Consider the following 20943-nt stretch of genomic DNA (forward strand, 5'->3'; position numbering starts at 1 on the left):
TTTTTTTTTTTATTAGTTTCTAGAATAATTATTTAATAATTTAATATCTGTGTTCAAGGAGACCTCTACCTTCAATAGATTATAGATACTTGGGGCACCAAGTTTCATGCTATACCACTGATATGGATAACAAAATCCCATAACAATTACCTCTATTCAGGCTACCATCTTTAACGCAATTTAGGCTTTCATATATTATGTGCGTATTGTATGTAACTGTATTAATTTTATAATTTGTATTGTACAAATTACTTAATATTTTAAAATTTAGTTTTAAGAGGACCCTGCATAGATATTTGTTGCCTACTTCTTACATGTGTGTAACATAGCAAATTTTTGATCAGCAGATCACGTTTAACTCTGTTAGTTTAAAAATTAGAGTGAAACAACCTACTATGAAACTTGGTGCTAAGAAAATTATTTATGTTTGCATGTGGCTTTTTTTTAGGATAATTTAGTTTTCAAGTGAGTTATATCTTAAAAGCATTTTTAATTTACACTACATTATATACGTATACATTTAAAAAAAAATTGAACTATCATAAAAAACCCACATACGAACACAGTTAATGTTCTTAAAATCAAGATTCATAATAGGTCGATTCATTCTAATTTTTAAATTAATAGAGCTAAACATGATATGCTGAGCGTAAATTTGATATGTTACACACTTGTAAGACGGAGACAACAAATGGCTGTGTAGCATCCTCTTAAACCTTTCAAATATTTACTAAAAAAAAAAACTACTTTGCCCTGCATAAATGTTTAAATTATTAATAATAATAAAAATGAAAATTTAAATATGATGATACAATACTATTTATGTTTCCAGTTCTGCTAAAAATATTTACTAAAATATTAACTTATTCTTATTTTGTACATATAAATAACAATCAACATAGAATGACTAGGCACCTAAATTAGAGCAATTTTAAAAGTTTTGATTGTGTTAGTGGAACACGCCTGAACCAAGTTGATGATCCACGGTTCAACTGATCACATCTGTAAAGATATTTCATACATTCCAACCAATTTCCAAATACAGGCATATCTGGAGGCATGCCAGCAGCTAACCTGTTCAAACAAATATTTTCATATTTTTATATAAAATAAAATAAAATAATATAAAATATCCACATACCCGCAGTTGTTAATTGCTGTACAAGCAGTGACAACATTAAATGAATACGTAGCAGCATTAGCTAAATACTGAAATAAAAGTAAACAAATTTTATTGTTTAAACAAAATTTTCAATTCAAAATATTTATACTATAACCATTTTTTCAGGTTTTGAGCGTAACAATGGATTTTCAAAACACTTAGGGTACCTATTTAGACAAATTATAAGTTATTTATAGCACAGTTCTATACACAACACTCAACAGAATGCAGTATTGACTTATAAGTCTTAACAATAATATTATAATATGTTTTAGTAAAAAAATGGGGTAACTGCTCAGCTACACACATAAGAAAAATTCAAATTTTCCAAAATAAAACACATAAAATAATAAAGAATGTACCATGGTCAAAGACTTCAAAATTATGAAAATTCAAGATCATATAAGAGCCCTTGCAGCAAATTTCTATAGTTCTTTTCATAAATTAACAGGCTCATTACACTTCAATATACACATTACACATATTTCCACCACCTCAAAGACGTCTCAAATGCGGTCTTATTAGTTATTACCTAGTTAATTATTATTAAGTAATAAGTATTTTTATAAATTATACGTCTAATCATAAAATTAACCTTCACTTTATAATACAAATTTATTATGTGTAACCAACCTTAAGTGGGTATCACTAATATTGTTATTAATATATATAATTATTATCGTGTTAAAATTGTTATAAAATTTATGATTCTGTAAATATATGTAGATATAGATAGCCTACATGGGAAATATCTTATTATATAATAATAAAAAAAATAATAATAGTCTAACCATACACTAGAACAAATAGAAAAATAAATTACTCGAAAACTTGATATAAATTAAATATTTAAATATAAAATATCCTTGGAACTAATAGAGGCTGACATTATACAATCTATATTTATCATTGAACTCAAATTTAACACATACATTAAAGTACCTACTGAATGATGAGGTACACTCGAAACCTGCTAAACAGCATAGCTAATTCCACATTTTTTTTTTTTTAATTTAGCTATTGAGAATGTATTCATCCGAATTAAACTTTTGTTATGGTTGTTAAATATTTTGTTACCCAACATTTTTCTCAATCATACTTCTGTATTGCAATATTATTAATATTAAGTTCATACATTTCATAATATAAAAAGGAATTCTGATACTCTGTTACACTTTAATGTCTTTAAGTATTTCTCCTCCAACTAAAATTAAAGCATAAAGAACAATTTACCGAAGCAGCAAAGTCAGCAATATTCAAAGTCATGGGTGAAGGATCAAATAAATAACGTGAAAATGCTTGTTTTGCAACATTAACAAGAATTACGGTTCCCAAACCAGCTAACAGACGTGGAATGATAGCAGTAAAGAGTCCATTTACTCCCTCTTCACGATTAATAAGTAAAATTGATTGTAACACTAAACTGAAGTAAAAAATAAAAAACATACATGTCATTAAAACAATATATTAATAATATTATTTAATAAGTAAGAAATATATATTTTTTTTTATTAACTCACGTGTAACGATGTTCATAACCCACAAATTGGGCCATCATTCTCATAGAAACAATGTGTAAGGGATGACTCAAAATGATACTTGTGGCTGTACATATCATTTCTTTTGATGTTTTTATTGCACATTTTTTCCATCTACATTGAGTTAATTTAATACATGTAATAAGTTATAATCATATAGAAAAAAGTAAAAAATTAGTGGATTAAATGTGTTTGGAGGTAAGATTATGATAAATGCACACCGGATTCAAGTGCAATATTAGAGCTACAAATTATTATTTTATCACCAGAAGTATTCAAATTAATTTATAACTGATACTAAAAATAATACTGTTACTTACACTTCTAAATCTGAATCTGTATTATCTACATTTAGATTTTTATCAATTTGAATATAATCAGACATTAGTGATGACGAAAAATGTTCAATACAAATCCCTATGATCTTAGGAGCTAATCCAACATACATTCCTTTAAATCCATCAACTGAATATATGTATTTAGCTGAAAAAAAAATTAGTTTTGGTTAGGTTAGGTCATGGTAACAAATTGGATCTAGTTGTTAAGCGAAGAGGGAAGGACAAACGTAAAAAGTTTGCAGTACTTATCAAAATAACCAGGAAAAACGAATAAAATGAAGGGAAAACAAGAATTTTTTATGCAAAATCAGTATTTGTTTTTATGGTGTAACTCAAAAAACAAATAGTCTGTAGACACTTCAAATCTTAACCAAATGTTTATTTTATAATTTTCTTCACATTGATACAATTTTCAATTTTTATTTTTTGAACTATTTATAGGTATATTAAATATCTGATTTTTTATAGAAACGTTACAAAAATTATTTATTTGGTAAAAACTTAAATTTTTAATATAAGGTTCCTCATAAGATGTAATTATAATTTATAAATATTTAAAAATATTAAAGATAAATTGGCATATTTTTATTTCAGGTAGGAAAGTGTATTTAGTTGGTGCAATCAAGATTAAAAAATGAAAATTCTTAGTAATTTTTAAAATTGTCAGGAACAACCACAATAAATTAAGGAAAAACTGAAATTTTAGTGACCAAGAGAGTCCGCTATTCAGAGGTCTAACTGTACATACTACATATATAATATCTATTTATATTTAAATATAAAACTTGATTACCATAGACTACTAAATTCGGCAGAAATAATCTTTCTTCACCAAAAATACTTCTGTAGCGATATGGTGCCATCGGTTCATGGCCAATCTATTAAAAAAAATAATATTACATTAATTAAGGTTCAATAATTTTACATAATATTAATCAAATAAACCAGGGTAATATTGAATTAGGGAACTATAAATAATATTGTGCACTCAAAAAGTTGTACAAATAGCTATATGTAAAAGCAATTAAGTTTTTTGAATTTCAAAAAATATTTTGATTTTTATGAAACAATACTTAAGTTTAATTATTTTATTATAAAAGAGAATCATATTATACTTATGTAACAATACATTTTTTGTTTCTTTTATTTTATTGATTTAATCAAATCATCATAATTCACATATTAAAAAATACTGATATTATTTATATGATTATTGTAAATGCAATTGTATTTATTAGTTATCTATTTTCATCTTGTCTCAACATTTTATTTTGTTCCTTGACATGATTGATTAGCCCTTATATTTTTTTAAAAAAATATTGGTATTTATTTTGTATTTGATCTATCAATCAGGTACATAGACACGAGGTTCAACACATGGAAAGTATATAAATGTTAATACTGAAAATAATTTCTTATTAATATTATAAAAAATGATCGATATAAGAATGTAATATAATTTAAAACTAATAATTTTTTAATTATTATTTCATTATTGGCCACTCTAGAGCATAAGTTTCTTAAACATTCAACAGTATTCCCAAAGTCTTTTTGTTGGATGTTGAGTATTGCAATATTAGTATATGTTATTAGATAATCATCTTAACTAATAGAATTCCTCAATTAATTTTTTACTAGCTTCAATTTGGAAAAGGAACATTTGGGCAGTAACCAGTTTCTGGTAAACAATAAAAAAGTCTAAAGGATCAATTTTATATAATACTCTGCTGAATGTTTATGCAATGCAAAAAATTCTTAATACTAACTTAATCTACTTTAGTAATGTCTTGAGTTGAATCAAAATATGACACTGCTCTTGTTCCTTGGAATATTATGCTCTGAACATTTGATCCTAATAGTTTAATCTAAATTTTATTTAAACAGATTTTCTTTAAAAACTAAAAATGTATTTAGAACTGGATCAAATTCTGCAAGAAGTCTTACTGTCAGTACAAATTTCCTTCACATGTTTAATTATTTTGTTTTCCTTCATTACCTTGTTATTACATGATCTCATCACTATAATCAATATGTACAAGTTGACCACATAGCATAATAATAATATGATATACAGTACCCATTATCGACTTCTTTACATGTATCCATTACTTAATTTGAATTAACTTGATTTATATTAAGTAAGGCGCAAGTATACATGCACAACTAAAATTGCATTACTGTATATGCTTCCACTAAGCCATGTTAACTATATTGCTACATTTATATTCACAGTTTAACACAATTTATTTCAATTCAAATTAATAATCTAGTACCAACAATCTTGATTTGGTTGTAATGGTCCGTTCTAATTACATGATTGTTATACTACCAGAGTTATTTCTAATACGCATTTCAAATATGAATTAACTAAACCTTTTGGGCAAACCGAATTTATATTCAACTGATTTTACATGTATTTAACCCCGAGAATAAACTATTTCGAAGTGAGGTAAATCAGTTTAAAACCATAGTACAATTAGTATACTGTAAACTATAGTCACTTTAAACAAACTTAGTTTAAAGGTCTATAACTGTAACCACAGTCTACAATGACAAATCAATATATATAAAGCCGGTTTTCAACAATTATCTAATAAAAAATTATAATTTTATGGCATACCTTTCTGATAAATTCTTGTTGGAAAACTACATTTAGATACATTAATATGAACCAATTATTAAGGTGTCATGTAACATTTGCGTATAGTGCAGAGGTATTCAAACTTTATCATCCCATGGCTCCTTTGTATGTTCATAATATTTTTATGGCTTCCAAATTATTGTGGAAAAAATACAGATAGAATATGGGTGAAATGTTTCCACAGTAGCTTTAAGAGGATGTCACACCCGCATGTGTTGTCTATGTCTTAAAAATGTACAATATAGTAAAAACTGTTTTGTGTGGGATAACTTTTATCTTTCTGTGTTTGTAGTAGATCCAAAATTTATGAACATAATATAGGGTGGTTAATTGTCCATGCACCAGCGTGCCCATATTTTAGATAACATAAATACAATATACAATCAAAGTTATTTGCTTCAAAACATTTGGTTTTTTGTTTTTTTCATTTGCTTATAAAAAATGATTGGATAGTGCTATTAAAAAAAAAAAGCATGCTGTTGAACAGATAAAGTTTTTTTTTACGTGTTGTGAATATTTTGTAGTTCTACAAAAAATATGGTGTGAGAAAATTGACCTGCCCAAAACAGTTTTTGCTATGTTGTACATTTGTAAGCGGGTGTGACATCCTCTTAACGATTATAAAAAATATTTATATTAATTAAACATGACCTACTTTAATTTTGGTTTTCAGTACTTTGACGCAGCTCCCTTTGCCAACCCTCACAACGCTCCTGGAAGCCACGACACTCGGTTTGAATACCTCTAGTATATAGTGTATAATGTATGCATTACATCCATACAATGGATAGGTATAACATTAAAAAAACAAAAATCTTAACTTTGTATAACCTAAGTGAATGTGAAGAGACAGAGCCAGTGTATATTAAACAACTATTTACTTAGGGTTTATTCAAATATGCTAGTATTAATAATTACACAACCATAATACTCTTAATATTTCATTATGAATTACCTGCACCAAAAATCTAGCATAATCCAGTGGATGAGATAAGGTTTTCATAACGCATTTTCCAATTAAAGTGTGTCTGGGAGCATCTCCATTTTCTTCCCTCCGATTTTCAGTGTCAGAATCCATTACTTAATAAAAATGTTTAAAAAATTAGGAATTAAAAATCATATATCTCTTGAACTCACCGGTTATTGGAATATCCGGTTATACAATTCAGTATACACTACACTAATTTAACTTAACAATATTTTATTTTATTTTAAACGCTCAACAATATATGGAGATTATAGTTGAAAATCCCAACTCGAAAGAAAAAAATTCATTTAGGTAATCATTATTATTCATTATCATACTGACGTCCGGTACTCCGATCGACTCGAAAGTCGATAACAAGAATCAAAATTCTAAGGTATAGAACAAGGTGTATCAATACACCTTGGTATAGAGTTATATTACTCCATGAAGACATTATCTAGATATCTACCACTATCTAAAGCCGTGGTACACGACTGGTACTCTATGGTACAACATGGTACAATTGTGAAATTTCAATCACGATTGGAAAGGAAATTAACAAAACGCGCTCTGGTGACCGTTCTATCTTTAATCGTGCTCACCACTCACCACGGTTCAATATCACGTTCTGTGATATCACCATAAAAAGATAAAAATTAAATCTTTATAATTGTTCGTGGTGTGTTGTGTGTACGGTTTATTTTGTCCCGTAAACTTGTGTACTTGTGTTTGTTTTTCAGTTTCTTAGCTTATACTTTCATACTTAAAATATTATAAGTTGAACCACTAAATGTATTTATAAACCATACATTTAGCTGCGTTCGACGGTCCATTCAATATTCAAATGTTTTGAAATTTGCCAAGAAACAGTATTCTTTCACAGGTACGTTTACTGTTGAGTGGTTATACAATTACGCACACCTCAAGGGTTTTATAGTAAATTATTTCTTACATCCATTTGGTAATATAAATAGAACACACTGAGCTACTGATATGTCAATATTGTATGTAGTTGTAATCCATTCATTTATATAGGTTATTGTTTTTGTTATTATTTTAATTATTATTTTTTTTGTATTTTTTTAGAAATGACTATTACCCATTTACAAGTAAAGAAATTATACAAAGAGCTTTTGAAGTATGGCTGTAGTTTAAAACTTACTGACAAAAATTATTATAAAAGTCGAATCAAACAGGAATTTTTGGACAATAAACAGTTAGTTAAACCAGAAGAGATTAAATTTTTCTATGATGTAAGTCCAAAATATTTTTATTAAGCACCTGAATTTTCACTAAAAGATAAAATATTAAAATTAAGTTCATATTTTACTATTTTAACTGAAACATCAAAAAGTTCACATAATATGTTAGCATATGCAAAAAATATGTGCTAAAAAGTTTTCTTATTTTCAATGTCTATGCCATGAAACAAATATTGATCTTAATTAACCTTTTCACTGTGAAACAAATGCACTTTACCAACCCTTCACAATTTTCAATTTTATTTTTCGAACGACTTGTTTTTTATACTTATAATGAAGGCATAATTTTTATTTACCGGAAACTATTATTTTAGAAGTTATAGCCTTCCAAAGTTTGTGATTTTCCGCTTATGCGCATGCGAGCAACGCTAAATGAGTGCGTAGTGATTTAACAAATTTTTATTCTTTTTACATTTTTTAACAAAAAATCGAAAATATCCCCCGATTTGCTGTGTAAAACCACCTTGGGTAGATCTTGGAATTAAACAAAGTTGTTAAAAAGCTGTATATTTGAAATATATATTTTTAAGCTGTAGAGTTGTATGTTTCACCTAAATAATGGCGTGAATCATAATATTATTCACTTCAAAAATGACTATGCCCCACAACTTGTTAAAATATGTAAAAAAAAAATTGGACGGCTATAACTTCTAAAATAAGTTTCTGGTAAATAAAAATTATGCCTTCATTTTAAGTATAAAAAACAAGTATACAATTTAAACCATCATTTTAAGTATAAAGAAACAAGTCATTCGAAACAAAAAAATTGAAAATTGTGGGGGAGTTGGTAAAGTGCATTTTAGCCTTTCATTGCTAAGTTTTTTTTTTCCTAAAATACTCATCTCTGCTGAATTATTTTTGTGTTTTTTCTTTTTTATATTCCTAAATGATTAATTTAGTTAAATTGAACCATATTGTGTTGAAGTAAAATAAAAATAAAAAAATTGACGAATTATATGTTATTATAAGTTATTACTTATTATCTACATTTTTCAGTGTAATCACTAACCTTTATTTTTCGTTTTATAGATAAAGGAACGTAATAGTACGTCTGTAGCAGTGAAAGGGTTAATATCCTAATACTTAGTACCTATCTTACTATCGTATGTTCCATACAATCAACCAGATTGAATATGTTAATCATAGAAATTCCCACTTTAATCAAGTAAAACATATTTGTTTCATAAACTTGACTAGCAATGTCTAACAAAAATATTTACTATTTATAGACAATGATATTATCATATATATTTAAGTATATTATTTATATTTATAACTTGCTGATGTTGCATAGCTTGGCCCATGACTAAATTAAATAATACCAGTGGATTTATTTTGTTTTATACTTTAATAAATGTAAAATACACATATTTGTAACACTGTAATTTGAGTGCTTTTGACTTTGTATTAAATACAGGTCTTAAATTATATACAATTAAAATGCCTAACTATTTTATGTAATTAATGGCAACCCTATGCAAAATAAAAATATTTATATATCTTGAGCTAACAAATCATTGTGCAAAATTAAAAATTGGCTTCGAGTTGCAAATTCCGTGTAAATAATTACCTATGCAAAAATTTTAAGAAATATGAGCGCGATAGACTTGGCTTTGGATCACTTTTATTAATATATATAATAAAGTATTATTAACCATCTGTCTATATTTATTTGTTTCAGAAAGGACAAGAGTTATTAAAAAGGAAGTCAATAGTATAAATTGTGTCCGTTTTCATTATATCCAATATCCATGTATTCATTATTGTGTAAAGCTCTACCTTTTAACACTAATAGTGTGAAGAATGCTAGAAGCATTAGTTTAACGTTATTCAATAAGAAACAGACTATAGACCGCTCAAAAGTGCCGATTATAAATGAAAATGAACTTGAAGAAATGTTTGTTAAGGGTAGTGGGCCTGGTGGATCAGCAGTGAATAAAAATGCTAATTGTGTTGTACTAAAACATAAACCAACTGGCATTGTGATTAAATGTCATGAATCAAGATGTGTTGAAGATAACAGAAAAATGGCTAGGGAAAAACTTGCTATAAAATTAGATGTAATAGAAAATGGTAATAATTCAGTCGAAGCACAAAAAAAAGCAATTATAGAAAAAAAGAATGCACAAAAAGAATGGAAACGGAAAAAATTAGAAACATTGAAAAAGGATTGGATTGAAAGAGAAAGTAGTTTCAAACCTTAAATTACCAAAACTAATAGTATACTATTTGAGTTATTATTTGTTAAAAAGTAAGGTAATTTGTAAATGTTCATATTGCTAAATTAGAAGTAGGTAACTATTATGCATTTATTAATTTTAATTGTTTGGTTTATTATATTCCAATATTAATTAGTCAAATGTAATAAATATAATTAAATAAGCAATGTATGTAGTAGTAAACATTCAAATATCTATGAATAAAATTCATTTTCCTAAATCACAAAGGTTGTAATATCAACTAAAATTCAAGAAGCTTACAAACATAATGTATACATAATGTATTAGTTTATAATATAATACTCAATGGTACCCATTTAAGGGATAATATGTATTTATATACATTTATTATATTATATGATATACAGCTCTGGGGCACTACCAACAAATCAAATACACAAAAAATGCAATTGTTCAATCAAAAATCTTTAGACTCATAACTAATTCTCCTCATTATGTCTTAAACCATACCCACATTCCTAAAGTCACTGGAACAGCCACGCTATTCTACTCTAAATTCAGAAATTGCCTTCAAAATCACACCAACCCCCATGTTAAAAAATTACTATATCTATCTCCATCCTCGGAAACCCCCCAAAAAAAAACTCGAGAAACAAAAGGCCTCAAGACCTTATAGATTAAAGATACAAATAACATAAATAAATTGTAAATTCGTGCCAAAGTGCCTTCACTGATGTCTGATTGGTTCTTCCCTCAAGCCACCACATTATACAGAAAGAACATCACTTTTGAACTTGATGACCTAAAAATCTTTAAAAAATACCAAAAATTAATGTTATATACAATTCATGTATCATAAATCATTATTATTATAGGTGCTAGCTCTTTAAAAATGTTTACTCTCGAAGGATCCTTTAAAAAATATTTTTTTGAATTTTGAAATGAGTTGACTGACTTTTGGGAAATTTTTTCTGATTGACCGGGCCTTAAATAGTATCTGCTTACAGACTACAGTACATTAAATAATCGTAGATTACGACAATAAACGATAAAGATGATCTTAAGTGTACACTTTTTGTCAAAACGATTAAACCTATGGTATGATCACAGATATAATATAATCTGTTGTATGATGGCAACACAGATTTCTATATAGTGTAGTATCACTATATATATATATTCTTATTCTATGTGTAGTATTATAGAAGTCTGTGGATGGCAAAGATCCAAATTTGGTTCAAGTCTGCGCAACATGTAATTTGCCATGTTATCATAATAATATGCTCAATAAATTTATATTTATATTTATATATTTATTAATTTATATTAATAATTGTATATGATCTAAGGTCTAACGTCACTGGCCGACTGAAGTAGTTTGATATCTGACCGTCAAAAAGTTTCGATCATATTACATATTACCTTGTTGTTTATACTATGACATAATCAGGTGGTATTACAATATGGCATAAACAGCGCTTTATATTGTTTAATAGCTATCGCATAATATGTCACCCACTAACCCTCTCTACTACGTTTTCAGTGTTCAGTATTGAGTTGAGTCAGGCTCAAACAAGTTACAACTAGGCTAGTCGGTTGTATTCGGTATTCATTATTCAGATTTCAGTATTTCACTTTAGAGTATAATTTATTATAATAAATTGACTTCAGATTACGGAAGTTGTTGTCACTTAGAATTTTCAAAATTTGTCAGTCGTTGTGAGTGATACTGATAAGTGATAACGTGTTGTGTTTTACTATAGCAGTAGCCTTCCCATAAATATTCTAGAATTCTAGATCCTTCGATGGGTATGTCGCGAATTCGTTTGGTGTAATTTGTATTTATATTTTATCCGCCCGGTGTCCAGAGTTCAGACTACAACAGACGAGTGACAGACAAAAACGTCAATCGAATAAACGATAATATCCCAATATTCCCGCGATTCGGCGATTGTCGAGACTTGCGCACAGACGCATTGTCGCGTTGGTTCCATCAGTTGCGCAATCGTAATACTCGTTATCTACTCGCGCGCAGGCAGGCAGCACTACAGGCTACAGCAGTGAGCTGTGACTGATCAGTCCATCCGCCATCGTCAAAAGTCTTCGTATCGGTATCCGAAATACAAATCGTAAACGCAGTGATCGGTGTTGAATATCACCCATTTCAAAAAGACGACCAGTTGGCAGTTACATAACCGTTGTTTGTGAGTTGTACGGATTCACGAAGACGGTAAGTGATTTTTCTTGTGTTTTTTCTTTTATATAAAATCTCTTATAGTAGGTATATCATGTATATTTTGTTATTAATATCTGTCGTATGACGTATATTACGTATACCTATTACGGCTACCACGACTGTGTGGCGTGTGCCCGACGCCCGGCGTGTCAACATGTCGCCCAAATACCTGTAATACTTTTGTCTCACCCGCTGCCCGTCCGTTTACGGGTTTATAAATACGACACGGTCTTTAAAAAGGTAGCTATATACACTGCTACCATTGCTGCGCGCTGATAAGCGTATTCCTGTGTGATGACTCACCGCAATGGTGTAAGCCCCGTGTGCATACTGCATTGCATTAGCCAATAGGGAAAAGACTTCTGAACAACCATGAATATTGGAAGTTCAAGGTTGCTGCACTTTTTATTTTTTGCGTCTTATTGCGTAAACTTATTTGTATGAATTCTACTATTACTTACAACTAGTTTTCTAAACTCATCAATGTTGTTAATCTAGTTGCTCCTTCTAATGTTAAATTCAGGTTAACATAATCAGCCATTGGTGCAGTATTGTTATCGTTGACCCAGTAGGAGTGCCAAAAGATAATTTTGTTTGGCATCTAATGAATCATAATGTTGTTGTTATTTTTTTGTTATCTTGAAATAGTCCAATGAATCTTCAATCACAATTTTTAGTGTTGTTAAGCTTGCCTGTAAAATAATCCTGTATATTTTAACCATCAATCGTAGGTAGATAGTAAAATAATTTTAATTCATAGTACTATTATAAGATTATAGTAGGTACTCATAGCACTATTTTATTATTAAAATTAATTCAACCCATAATCTAAGGGTCCGCACACACTGCTGCGGTAAATGGTATGGTGAACCATATCTTATTTGTGCCGTAATTTTTACCGTCGTAGCTTGGCGACTGATCCGGTAACAATATGGGTTACCGGACAGTAAAATATAGTACTTGAACGTTTATGGTAAAAACTAGCTCACACTGCTGCGGTAATGCGTACGATACATCAGGCACACATTTTGAAATTTTGTGGTGGTTCATAACCTCTCAATAAATCATTTTATGAAAATATACAACTACCTAGGTATATTGATAATTATGATATCTTATAGCCAGTCAGTTACGAGGTCAGTTATGAAAAAAGTAGATAAGTTTGCTAGCAGATAATATAAATATAAATTAATGAAAAATATTTAACGCACTACACTGTATAAAGCAGGGGTCTGCAATTTTTTTTCTATTTCTAAGAGGATGATTTGAATTAAAAACAATTTTAAGGTCCAGAAAAACCTTTATTTTGCTATTATTATTTTTATTTTATGCGCAGTTGAACTGATTCACTTTTTTTGTGTAACAAACTGACTGACTATAATTATTTATATTGCTATTATTTATTATTATTTTTGACAGCTGTATCCTACAACATCCACAAGCTAGCGTCAACTTTTTCTTATACTGACTGAAAATATTTTTTATTTAATACTTTATATTGGTAAAGTATACATTTGGTAATTTTTTTCATAGATTCAATAAATAATAATCATTTAAACATTTTCCTCTCTCGGATCTTTTTAATACTACCTATAGACATTTTATCAAAAGATATGGGCTGAAAATCATGTTGTACCTAAATCACTTACAATGTTAAACATGTTTGTGAGAAAAATTTTTATTCCAATTTATTAGGTATTATAAATTATTTTTACTTCAATTATTACTGAGAAAATATTCTTCATAATTTTAACACATAAATTATAATATACCTATTATTCTACCAATATATATATTTTTTATTTTTGGGGACAGTATAATATACTTACACCTTCATCAAAATATACAAGTACCAAAAAATACAGATCAGAGCTTACATGAATATTATACAACAAAAAGAATTACAACTTACAACAAGATGGCTGATGCTAATTTTTTTCCTCAAAATTATTGAATTTGACCTACTGTCAGATTGTTCTTTTCAACTATGTTCTCATACAGTTGCCTCCTCGAATTACCGTAAAGTCAAAAACAGTTTTGAAAAGAATTTGAAAAAAAAAGTTGAAACTTGAAATATTTCAAAGTGTAAAAACATAAAATATTGTTCTGGTCGTTTTGGGTGACATGAAGGTGCTTGCTCTAAGTCATATTTGAATTATGCTCATTTGGAGTTCATTATAAATTATTATACCATTATAATTTATAATATACCTACCTGTTGTCCTACTTTTGGTAGGTATATTCTGGTGGTCGTCTGGGATGTATCAGACTATACTTTCTCAGGACTAAACCACAATTATATACAGCTATGTTATCTAGTTAATAATATTGTGTCGTTGTTTGCACCTATAAAAAAAGATTACTTAATTTTTAAATAGGATACATTTAAGCTCGTTTTCTAACCATTTATATTTAAATAAAGATATTTATTAGATGAAATTAATTTTGTAATGTTTTAGATTTTAGATTTAAATAATGGTTGCATTTTTCAGATTAATTGGACCGGTGTATAAATAACATTTGCAATGAGTACGTGGCAACAAACACAAACACCATACGGATCAGGAGCTGGTTTGTTTATATTAATTTCAATACTCTTTCTTGTAGAATTATTTTTCAATATGAACTTAATTGTTAAATTGGAGATATTAGTAGTATAAAAAGTAAAAAAAAAGGCGGGCAAGTGGATGTCGCTCTGCTGTACAGTAGGTTACAAGTGTGTCACTGTATAATGGATGGTATTAATTTTGAATTCAATGATATATCATTGAATAAGAAAAACGATTCTGAGCGGAGACGGTATGTCAGTCTATAGGTATAAGACATATTATATACTTATCTATGGTATTAAAACAAAAATTGACCTATAATAGGAAGGTACCTATAATAAATACCAAATTAATCATATCACAATATCCATTAGGAACTTATAACACGTTATACATCAACAACAAACCGTGATACTATCATAAATATATAATAGTATACTTTAAAAGTTTCAAGTACCCACGAATAATATTATACAATCACAACAAAATAACAAAAATAGTTATTCTAGGTTTTTTAATATGTAATTTCGTCCAAATTTTAACTTATAGAATGAGTATAAAAATAAACTGTGCTTATGTATTTTTTAGATTTTTTGGAAACAGAATTAACTACTTACGTGGAATCTTGTTTTAAATTGTCAGTCTTTAGATATAAAAGTTGAACATTTTATAAATTTTTAACCACAAAATAATTATTCAATTTTAAATTTGATAAATTTTGTCAAAATTTGAACTTCAAATGCTTATAAAAAGAAATTGTGACTATGTATTTTTAATATTTTTTTACTGTTATTGTAACAATATATAAGGAGCCCTGCATTACATTTTCACACTTATTTACCCAACAAACAAAATTTTATTGATATTTATAGAAAAAAAAACTAAAAAAATTGAAAACTGAGAATGTCCGCAAACAGCTCGAAAAGAGTCAAAATATTATCAAAATTTTATGATGTATAGAAAATGAAAATATTAACATTCAGTGAAATTTTCAAATATCTTCAGTCATTCGTTTTTTAATTACAATAAAATAATAAAATTGTCATATGAGAAATCGAGCGAATATCAAATGTTGTAAGAATATGAATTTCAAACGTTCATAAAAATTTAATTTGACTTTCTTGTAGACATTTTTTTTTTTGATAAAGGTAGACAATATTATGAGGAATCTTGTATTATATTTTCAAATCTTAGATTTAAAAAGAAAAATTTTTACGAATTCTTAACCCATAATAATTTGCTAATTTTCGTGATTTTTACATATTTTGTCAATTTTTGAACCTTAAATGCTAATAAAAAAAAACTGTGACTAAGGATTTATAATATTTTTCAAATATCATCGTAAAAATATAGTAGGAGCCTTGTATTAAATTTTCAAGCATTTTTACTCAACAAATAAAGTTTTATTGACAATCATAAAAAAAAAAAAACTAATAATATTGGAAACTGAAAATGTCCCTAAATAGAAATATAAACAACCAGTGAAATTTTCATGTATCTACGGTCGTTTATTTAAATGTTACACCAAAAACAAAAATCAATTTTCTCGAAAACAGATTTTGTGTAAAAATTCCCGTTCTTCCTTAACGGCACTTTTGAAAACTATTGGAAATTTCAAATTTTGACCTCCCGAATGCACTAACTAGATTCACTTTCCCATCAAACAAGATACTGTTGAAGAAAATCGAAGCAGTTTTACTACCCCAAACCGTGATGACAGACACAAAAATAAAAAAATAAAAAACACACATCATTTTAAAATCAATACGTTCATCATTCCACTCAGAATCTAAAATATAAATGGTTATTATCCTTTTGGAATTTAAATAAAACTTCATGTTATACATTCTCAAAGTTATGATGACCACTATACACATTTTTTTATCAATTTTTTTTATTCAATAACATAATTTTTATTATGACATCCCAAATTTGGAGTGTTTTTTTTTTCAATAAATTTGTTGATAATTTTGTGCGGGTATAAAACTCCAGACAAAAATCTACTGAAAATATTAATAATAATATAATTGAAATAATGAAATCATCTCATAGAAAAATATGGCTACATTTTTATCAGAACATAATGACGTCATATTTTAACCCGACTAATTCATAAAAAGGATTTATAAACGTATACTTGATGACTAGACCATATATTCAAATACTTCGATTTCTCTTAATTTTTATATTTTTCCCGGCGCTTTTGAAAACTATTTTTTGACCTCCCGCAAGCACCAACTAGATTCACTTTTCCATTGAACAAGGTACTTGTTCCAACGGTGGTCACACAATAATAAAAAAACACACATCATTGTAAAATCAATACATTCATCGCTCCGCACAGAATCTAAAAAAATGGGTAATGTATACCATTTAAAACTACTAAAACTTCTTTTTTCAGTTGAGAAGCATCTCCCTTCTTTACTTAAAATTATTGACAGAAAGTTTTTTAGAACATTTTAATGCATTTAAATGGCGAATGGAATGAGCTATTGTCGAGGCCTGGTGTGGCGCGGTAGTTGGCTGCATTTACTAATGTCAAATGTGTACTAAAGACAAAATAGGTTGCGCATTAATGCCTTTAAATGTTTGAATATTATAGATAGACACTAGTAAACTTTTATTTCCTCTCTACATATTAATATTATTTCTCAGTGTTTTAAAACTGTTCTAGTAATCAATACAATTATTTACTAAATTGTGAATGGTTTCATTATAGACAAAATGTAAGATACTTTTTTATTTTAGCTCCACCACCGCCTGGATTTTTTCCACAAGGTGCACCATACCCAAAAGCTGATGGTGGCTATCCTGCTGCTGGTGGATATCCCGCCGCTGGTGGATATCCCGGCGCTGGTGGATATCCTGCTGCTGGTGGATATCCTGCTGCTGGTGGATATCCTTCTGGTGGTGCATACCCTCCACCATATGCACAACAAAATGTGCCTTATTATGGAGCAGGAGCACCAGAAAATAATAGTTTTAACGCACCAGAAAACTTTGGCTTTAGTGATAAAACTATTCGTAAAAACTTCATATGGTAAATATAATTTATTTGTTAATAACAAATTATGGTAGATATAATATGATAGAATTTATATTTTTATTTTTTATTCTTTCAGTAAAGTTTACAGTATTTTGATGTGCCAGCTACTAATCACATTAATATTTGTGGCTATGGCAACTTTTCATGAAGCCACTAAACTTTATATACGTGAACATTCTGGGTTGAGTATCATCGCAATTATTGTGACATTTGGTACTTTAATTGCGCTTGCATGCTGTGAAGATTTACGTCGCAAGAGTCCTACCAACTTTATTCTTTTGTTTGTATTCACCTTAGCTGAATCATTTTTATTAGCGGTATCTGTGTCACGTTACTATCCAGATCAAGTACTGTTGGCTCTTGGCTTAACTACATTGATATGTTTTGCTCTTACAATATTTGCTTTTCAGACTAAAATAGATTTTACAGTAATGGGTGGTTTTTTAACAGTAGCTGTAATAGTTTTACTAGTTGCATCTATTGTTGCTATATTTTTCCCTGGAAAATTGATGACCCTCATAATTGCATCTGCGGGTGCAATCATATTTTCCTTATATCTTATTTATGACACCCAAATGATGGTCGGTGGTGACCATAAGTATTCAATCTCTCCAGAAGAATATATATTTGCAGCATTAACCATCTATGTAGACATAATAAACATTTTCATGTACATATTGGCCATTATTGGAGCTTCAGGCGATGATTAAACATTTTATGTGTAAATTATAATATATAAACATAATAATAAAACTGTTGATTGTTTATTTAAATTAAAGATGTAGATTATTATTCCTTTTAGCTTTAATTGTTCTGATTAAATATAGTTATTCTGTTATTTTGTGTTCAGCAAGTCAGTTTTAATAATATTTATTCATTTATTCTCACTAAATATTTATATATGTATAATATATAATATGGAAGAAAGTATTTAAAAACACTTGTTTAATAATATTTTATTAAATACTTTGTGTTAAGCTAATGTATTTCATACTTATAAGTTATATCTGATATACATCATAAATTATTATATAATTTTTTCATGATTAGCCAAAATTGTATAATAGACATTTAGGGCCGCTCTTACAATGCCTGGTAAAATGTCTGTTAAAGTTAACAGACTGATAGCAGATTTTATTACTGGCAGAATTCGGCCTGTTAACAGTGTTAACTTCAACCAGACATTGTAAGAACAGCTTACTGTGTTCAACAACGATTTGACAGTTTCAGTTATTAAAAATAAAAGAATGACTGTATTTGGAATATTACAAATTAAAGTAACATTTAAAGAATTTTGATATTAATTTACAAAATACTGTTTTTTTTTTTTTTTTAATTGAACATAATAAATTTTAATTCACGTAGAAGCATTGTAAATTGAAATTCTTGTTAAATTTAATTTTTGACAAAAAGTGGATTTTTATGGGCGATGTAAGCCTGTGAAATTTAATAAATAAATAATTAATATTTTTGATCTAACCAGTAACAATTAATTTTTCAAGGTATGTATTCTTGTATGTGAGTTTTATTTAGTAATGAAAAATATTGTGTTATTGAACAATAGATTATGTGAAATAAAATATAATATGATTTATATGAATTACGTTTCATTCAATAAATAAGCATTCCTAAGCATATATTTGTGATTTGAACTTTGTAGTATTATACAATTATAGGTATAATTGTATAAACAAATTTTAATTATTTTTGTACACATTGTTATTCTTTTTTTGCTATCTTATATAATATTATAATCATTGGTGTTAATTTACATTTTTAACCTATTTAAATTTACCTTTATAATTTGAAATGTTTGTGGCATTTAATTTAATGGATATTTTGCATGTACAATATACAAATAAGTGTATAATTATGATTTAAAATATTTGGTAATATACAATAATTATAAAGATGTATTTGTTGTTACCTATGTTATATATTAAATGTCTTGGAAAATTAAAAGGTAAACTATGATATTTTATGTTTAATATTGTATCTTATTATTCCACTAGTCAATCTATAAAAAACATATTTTTGTACATAATCCAGAGTCCTGCACACTTTTTATAAGTATTAGAAGTTCAAATTTTGACAAAAACACTGAAGTTTGCAAATTAGTTTTTAATAAAAAATGCATTAAATTGAAAATAAAATTCTAGATGTTCCTCATATTATCCGTGTCTCAACAACAACCTAAGAATGCACAATCTTTTTTTATGGACATTTCAAGTTCAAATTTCAATTAAATTTAATATTTGAACAATTTTTACTTTAGTTATTTTATTATATTTAAAATAATATTATTCATAGTGGACAGTGGTTAGAAACTTTCACTCTGCTATATTATTATTTATGCATTGGTTTTTCAAAATGGTTGATAATTTAAAACTACATTTATATTATGGAAATATTCAAATCATTCACCTTTTGGAATCTGGGCAATAAAAATGCTTCAATTTTTAATTTCAGTATCATTTCTGGTGGGACAATTGAATTTAGTTCTCTTAATAGTTGCATTTGAGAGGTCAAAATTGAAAATTACACATAATATTCCAAAGCGTTAAAAACAGAAAAAATAAGGAACAATGGGAGTTTTTATGCAAAACCCAGTTTTTGATAAAATTTATTTGAATTTTTGGAGTTACTAAGGTTTTGACCAGCCAAAATGGCTAAAAAAAACCATCTAAAAAACGAGTATCTTAGATTACAGGGTTGCCACAGACCTGGAAAACCGGGAGAAGTCAGGGAAACCGGGAAAAGTCAGGGAATTATTTTTCAAACAAGAAAAACCGGGAAAAATTTGTAAATTTAACAAACACCGTTATACATTTCTTATTCTGTTTAATAATTGTATTCTATGATAAAATTTTTAAAAAAAAAATGTACTGAAAATAACTTGGTATTTTAGATTCGGGTGGGTGTATTTACATTAGAAATATACGTATACTATTTTGCGCGAAATATTTATTACGTATTATTCACGAGCCCGCGAGAGTGCGAGACGACAGTGTAGCTCCTACCTTA

At 27.9% G+C, this 20943-nt stretch overlaps 3 protein-coding genes across 7 annotated transcripts; 2 read left to right on the forward strand and 1 right to left on the reverse strand.

Annotated features, from left to right (window-relative positions):
* Positions 1–751: 751 nt before the first annotated feature.
* Positions 752–7107, reverse strand: LOC100160755 (mitochondrial carrier homolog 1-like). Of its 2 annotated transcripts, XM_008181380.2 has the most exons (8): positions 6817–7107; positions 6635–6759; positions 3832–3916; positions 3021–3183; positions 2683–2814; positions 2396–2585; positions 1142–1209; positions 752–1074 (listed from the first exon to the last, which is right to left on the reverse strand). In XM_008181380.2, exons 2-8 carry the CDS (start codon positions 6755–6757, stop codon positions 921–923), a joined length of 915 nt encoding a protein of 304 aa, XP_008179602.1. In that variant the 5' UTR covers positions 6758–6759; positions 6817–7107; the 3' UTR covers positions 752–920. The 2 variants fall into 2 exon arrangements, with proteins under 2 accessions (XP_008179602.1, NP_001156097.1); NM_001162625.2 differs by having other exon boundaries at positions 6635–6936.
* A 134-nt stretch (positions 7108–7241) lies between these two features.
* LOC100167603 (probable peptide chain release factor C12orf65, mitochondrial) lies at positions 7242–10457 on the forward strand. Of its 4 annotated transcripts, none has more exons than XM_003242115.4 (3): positions 7242–7529; positions 7733–7899; positions 9590–10448. In XM_003242115.4, the coding sequence occupies exon 3, from the start codon at positions 9660–9662 to the stop codon at positions 10110–10112; it is 453 nt and encodes a 150-aa protein (XP_003242163.1). In that variant the 5' UTR covers positions 7242–7529; positions 7733–7899; positions 9590–9659; the 3' UTR covers positions 10113–10448. The 4 variants fall into 4 exon arrangements, with proteins under 4 accessions (XP_003242163.1, XP_008179607.1, XP_001946758.1 ...); XM_001946723.4 differs by having other exon boundaries at positions 7294–7650; XM_008181385.3 differs by lacking the exon at positions 7733–7899 and having other exon boundaries at positions 7291–7529; positions 9590–10457.
* A 1182-nt stretch (positions 10458–11639) lies between these two features.
* On the forward strand, positions 11640–19835 carry LOC100165572 (protein lifeguard 1). Its single transcript, XM_001946664.4, has 4 exons — positions 11640–12318; positions 14817–14895; positions 17622–17913; positions 17996–19835. Exons 2-4 carry the CDS (start codon positions 14850–14852, stop codon positions 18627–18629), a joined length of 972 nt encoding a protein of 323 aa, XP_001946699.1. The 5' UTR covers positions 11640–12318; positions 14817–14849; the 3' UTR covers positions 18630–19835.
* The last annotated feature ends 1108 nt before the right edge of the window (positions 19836–20943 follow it).

The sequence above is a fragment of the Acyrthosiphon pisum genome, chromosome A1 (genome assembly GCF_005508785.2).
Source record: "Acyrthosiphon pisum isolate AL4f chromosome A1, pea_aphid_22Mar2018_4r6ur, whole genome shotgun sequence".
Lineage (NCBI taxonomy): Eukaryota > Metazoa > Arthropoda > Insecta > Hemiptera > Aphididae > Acyrthosiphon > Acyrthosiphon pisum.

Coding starts and splice junctions, on each gene's coding strand:
- LOC100167603 (XM_003242115.4), top strand. CDS start 9,660: ATGTATTCATTATTGTGTAAAGCTCTACCTTTTAACACTAATAGTGTG.
- LOC100165572 (XM_001946664.4), top strand. CDS start 14,850: ATGAGTACGTGGCAACAAACACAAACACCATACGGATCAGGAGCTG. Junction 14,896..17,621: donor ACCATACGGATCAGGAGCTG/GTTTGTTTATAT, acceptor TTTTTATTTTAG/CTCCACCACCGCCTGGATTT. Junction 17,914..17,995: donor ATTCGTAAAAACTTCATATG/GTAAATATAATT, acceptor TTATTCTTTCAG/TAAAGTTTACAGTATTTTGA.
- LOC100160755 (XM_008181380.2), bottom strand. CDS start 6,757: ATGGATTCTGACACTGAAAATCGGAGGGAAGAAAATGGAGATGCTCCC. Junction 3,917..6,634: donor ATGCTAGATTTTTGGTGCAG/GTAATTCATAAT, acceptor TTTTTTTAATAG/ATTGGCCATGAACCGATGGC. Junction 3,184..3,831: donor GCCGAATTTAGTAGTCTATG/GTAATCAAGTTT, acceptor TTTTTTTTTCAG/CTAAATACATATATTCAGTT.